The 5000-nt window shown below is 46.6% G+C and overlaps 1 protein-coding gene across 1 annotated transcript in view; it reads left to right on the forward strand.

The window, feature by feature from the left end:
• Positions 1 to 5000, forward strand: part of chodl (chondrolectin) — a gene marked incomplete at both ends in the record, with an annotated part of 26163 nt that overhangs the window by 14287 nt on the left and 6876 nt on the right. The window contains 2 exons of the mRNA XM_083661075.1: positions 236 to 394; positions 4067 to 4163. Coding sequence (XP_083517201.1) covers positions 236 to 394; positions 4067 to 4163 — 256 coding nt within the window. The remainder of the gene's footprint in view (positions 1 to 235; positions 395 to 4066; positions 4164 to 5000) is intronic.

Consider the following 5000-nt stretch of genomic DNA (forward strand, 5'->3'; position numbering starts at 1 on the left):
CAAAACATACTGTATTATGATGGCAGAATTTCACTCCAAAATGAATCTCTCTCACCACACTGGAAACATAGCAGCTCATTCTCTCCACAATGGAAACACAGCATTCTGAAGTCAGTTAGTCAGTATTCTGACTGTTACAGCGCAGATTAAACGTTTAGAAAACCGTTTCTTTGTTAGGATGAATAAATTATCGTGCTGAGATCGTACACATGGCACGGACTCGCGGGGCGGCCAGAGGCCATGCTGGGCGCGGCCAGAGGCCATGCTGGGCGCGGCCAGAGGCCATGCTGGGCGCGGCCAGAGGCCATGCTGGGCGCGGCCAGAGGCCATGCTGGGCGCGGCCAGAGGCCATGCTGGGCGCGGCCAGAGGCCATGCTGGGCGCGGCACCACTGGGTAATTCCTTTGCGAAAGACGGAGGCCCGATAGCGAGTGGCGGGAGGCAGCGCAGCAGGAGCACGTCCGCGAGCCGAGTGCACCCTCCACGTCCCTGGGCCCCAAACAGGCCTTATGACAGTCGTCTGGGCACCAAGCTGGCCCCACACTGGGTGCACAACTGCAGCGGCCCCATTGTCAAGTCCATACTCAGCTCTTCTTTCTTTTGAATGGCGAATTGAACAGTCAAAATGATTGCACCCGACATCTGCAGTTTGTTAGCGTTCAGCTGCAGTTGTTAGCCTCCCATCGTTAGCCTGCTTCGCTCGTCGCGGAGCTACTACGTCTTATCCAAGGTGATCTGATTGGTTGAAGTATCCCTCCCAGACAGTCATCCAATCACCTGCCAAGTAGTCTTTTTTAACGTGACATTGGCTCTGCTGCAGGACTTTCCTTTGTGAAAACAAAACACGTCCATCTGGAAGCGTCGGGTTAGAGTTGCATGGAGGTGAGTCAAGATTCAGCAGCGAGGTGTGGAAGCACTAAACAGTTATAGCCTCAGCCTGTAGGTACAGGGAATCACAGTGGAGACACCGCTCTCCTGGAGGCCTGTGGAGCCTCCTCCCGCGCCGTGCTGTAGCGGGGAGGAGCGGTTGGTACCTTGGGCAGTGGCGTGCTGAGCTCTGCCTCGTTCAGCACCTCGGACAGCTCCCCTGCCACAGACAGAGGGAGTAGCGCTGACATGTGCTCCAGTAGTCTCTCCCCAGACTCAAATATTACGTTGAATCGCTGCCCTCCGCATACTACATAAATGAGTCTGTGCCACTTCACAGCCACTTCTGGGGTTTGAGGGCGGGTCTAGGGGGGTTGAATGAGTGACAGGTCGTAGCACCAATGAGAGAGCGGTTAAAAAAAGTGGGCTGTGCCTCCCCTGTCGACTGATCGCAAAGTCGTTACTGATTGGGGAAGACTGAATCCACCACTGGCCAATCACTGGCCAAGTGAACGGTTCACTTCCGACCCCAGCCCTCTGAGGGAAAGTGTCCCAGACCCAGAGAGAGATCTGCAGCATGCAGTAACGTAGTGTATCAGACCCAGAGAGAGATCTGCAGCATGCAGTAACGTAGTGTATCAGACCCAGAGAGAGATCTACAGCATGCAGTAACGTAGTGTATCAGACCCAGAGAGAGATCTACAGCATGCAGTAACGTAGTGTATCAGACCCAGAGAGAGCTCTGCAGCATGCAGTAACGTAGTGTATCAGACCCAGAGAGAGATCTACAGCATGCAGTAACGTAGTGTATCAGACCCAGAGAGAGATCTACAGCATGCAGTAACGTAGTGTATCAGACCCAGAGAGAGATCTGCAGCATGCAGTAACGTAGTGTATCAGACCCAGAGAGAGATCTGCAGCATGCAGTAACGTAGTGTATCAGACCCAGAGAGAGATCTGCAGCATGCAGTAACGTAGTGTATCAGACCCAGAGAGAGATCTGCAGCATGCAGTAACGTAGTGTATCAGCGTAAGAACTCTCATGGGTCTGGCATTGTGACTAGTGCTCCAGTGACCGTGTCATGTATAGTGGGGTGTGTGTGTGTGTGTAGTGCAGTGTGTGTGTGTGTGTGTGTGTGTGTGTGTGTGTGTGTGTGTGTGTGTATAGTGCAGTGTGCGTGTGTGTGTGTGTGTGTGTGTGTGTGTGTGTGTGTGTGTGAGAGAGAGAGAGAGAGAGTAATGGGCAGTTTTGTGTTGTCTTCTTCCAGAGGTGACAGCAGCAAGTGACCCGGTCAAACATCCTGGAGGCAGCGAGGACAATCGCCCACAAGTTCTCATGACTGTTACCTCAGGTGCCTAACTGACTTACAGTCAGAGATGGAAAGTGGCTAAGTACAAATACCTTTTTATACGTATGTAGGATTTTCAGGTATCTGTACTTCACCAGAACTGACTTGAAGGACTGTCGGTTTTTTTATTTTCTAGATTTAGATCTTCAGTGACTGTGTTTCAAACAAATCCAGGACCAGATATTAAATACCATCTGCATACACCAGAACTGTGTGTCTGACTGTCCATGTGCTCGCTCCATCGTCTCCACTCCAGAATTGAGCGTGAGAAATTTGTTTAAATCTTATTATGATGTGGTTCAGTTAGCTTTGCACAGAAACAGCCAGTAGAAATACATTTTACTTTTATACTTTTTGTTACTTTTACTTGTGTAAAACGGGGGTTCTGAAATGGGCAGCTCAGGAGGACACCTTTACCGATCATCTCTTTCCATTCATGTACTATGATGAGCTTTGTACTGAACATGCACTCGCGCACCAAACCATTCAAAAGTTTTCAAATAAACTGTTTTGGTCGATTTTTGGAGACAAAACATCATGTTTGGTTTGCTGAAACGCGCTGGTGCCATGGTGTTAAAGTTCAGCTGAAATTAAAGATAATTTTTCTTCTATTTAAATCACATCCTTGATCATTCAGTGCACCTATTTAACAATGCATGCAAAAAAATCACAACAATCTAAAAAAAATGCCACATTCTTTTTTTTTTACATCAAAAGTTCATTTTTCAAGAGTTCATTCATAACGAAATCTACGGTTTGCTGACCTCAGGTATTATGACATTTCTACCCCCATTTCAACCAATCATATCATGACATGACAGCTGTCAATCTTCGGGCTTAGAGGAAATTCTGAGGAGGCAAGATGGCTGCCTAGTGCCGGTAACCCTGGCAGACTTTCTAGCCTATAAATGTTCATATACTTGGCCACTATGTAACATACAAAATAAAATGAACAGTAATGTCTTCATTTGATATAGAATGCAAACATGTAACTGGCTCATTAACTCGCATTCCAGGAATATCGTTGTTTGCCGCGGCTAGTCAGACACTTCAAGCCGGCAGGCAGCACTCTGCCTCGGCTTTGGAAGGGAAGTTCGCACGGACAGCGTTCTCTGCGGATCCCACTCGCAATGGGGCAGAACACGTTGAATCCCACTGGGTTTGGGGGCAGAACACGCCATACAAGTGCCAGTATTGGCCACGGTCAACTTCAGTCCCCAGAACGGTCAAATAAAATCATCCACATGCTATGTCCCGCCACTTTACACTGTTTCAGTGAGAGCAATGTTAGTTTTCAGTCGGATTATGTCATTACAGACCCTGAGATGTCATTTCAGGTCATCTTTAAAGGTGCAGTCACTAATAGGTGTGCTATGCTCCAAAATACTTGTCCCCAATCCTGATGAAAATGCCAATGGTGCGTGCATACTGTAATAAGAGAGTAGACATTTCCTTAATGTTAATGCGTGAAAAACGACAAGAATAATCATACGAGTCCCAGATCTCGAGTCTAAGTCGAGTCTTTTGAGGACGAGTGTGTGCAACTTAAGTCTCTCCCTCTCATAAGCACATACATGTACGTGTGCACGTGCACATGGAGATGATACAAGTTTATTTAGGAAAAACCCCCTTGAGATAAGTCATCTCGTTCTCCAGGGGGCCCTAACATGCAAAACAAGACAAATGATAATCAAGGAAGTGACAATAAAAAGGAGACAAGACAGACACAACAAATCAACAACATATCTCTCTCTCCTTCTCTCTGTCTCTCCCTCGCTCCATCCCTCTATCTGTCTCTCTCTCCCTCTCTCTCTCTCTCTCTCCCCCCCCCCCCCTCGTCTGTCTTTCTAGGCATGCTGCTGGTCTATGTCATCATTCCCACAATCCCCCTCCTGCTACTCATCCTGGTGGCTTCTGGGACATGTTGTTTTCAGATGTTCACTAAAAGGTAGGACTGGAAACCACTCAACTACAAACTACAAGTACAAAGAGGGCAAACCCTAGAAGGACTCTTTAGAACAGTCACTCCACTGTTGAGTTGTAGAGGAGGCTACCACCACAGGTATGACGTACAGTATGTTTATCCCCTGCCTGTCTGCTCCGACTGTTTTGTTTTGTTTTTAACTTGTGTTTTAATTTGTTCTAAGTAACTTTGTATTTATTTTATCCCCTACCCCCTATCCCTCAAAAGGCTGTGCCTTCTGCCAGGTCGCCATTGTAAATAAGAATTTGTTCTTAATGACTTACCTGGTTAAATAAAAAATAAATAAATAAAATGTGTAGGCCAAACCCAGAGCAATATAAGAGTTGTGTCATCTCCATTCACTCCAATGGACCTTTTTCTTTTCTTTTTTTTCTTTTTTTCACCTCGCAATAGTTCCAGGAAGCAAGGTTCTGGATTAAGCAGCGCTATAGAGTTGCAGCCGAATGGCCCATTTGTGATTGAAAGGGTATTAACTCATTGAGTGCCAGCCACTTTTGGAGAACGGACGCTCCCAGTGCCAGAGTTTCAGAGCGTTTTCAGTGATTTCTCTAGGCCCACAGAATATTGTGTGATATTACTATGTAAACACCGAACACGCACAAAGAACGAGGAGACTCTATTGTATCATCAGCAAAAAAAAGTTTATTGATACCATTTTCCGTTCTTTAGTTATGAGCCGGAGAAGATAGGTTGTTTTGAGCAAAAACAGGCGTTTCAAATTAGAAGCTAAGATATTCCGCCTTTTGTGAAATGAAGCATTTCAAGCACATTCACTGAGTCTGAAGCTAATATTTTCTGATG

Source organism: Poromitra crassiceps, assembly GCF_964638095.1.
Source record: "Poromitra crassiceps genome assembly, chromosome: 2".
Classification (NCBI taxonomy): domain Eukaryota; kingdom Metazoa; phylum Chordata; class Actinopteri; order Beryciformes; family Melamphaidae; genus Poromitra; species Poromitra crassiceps.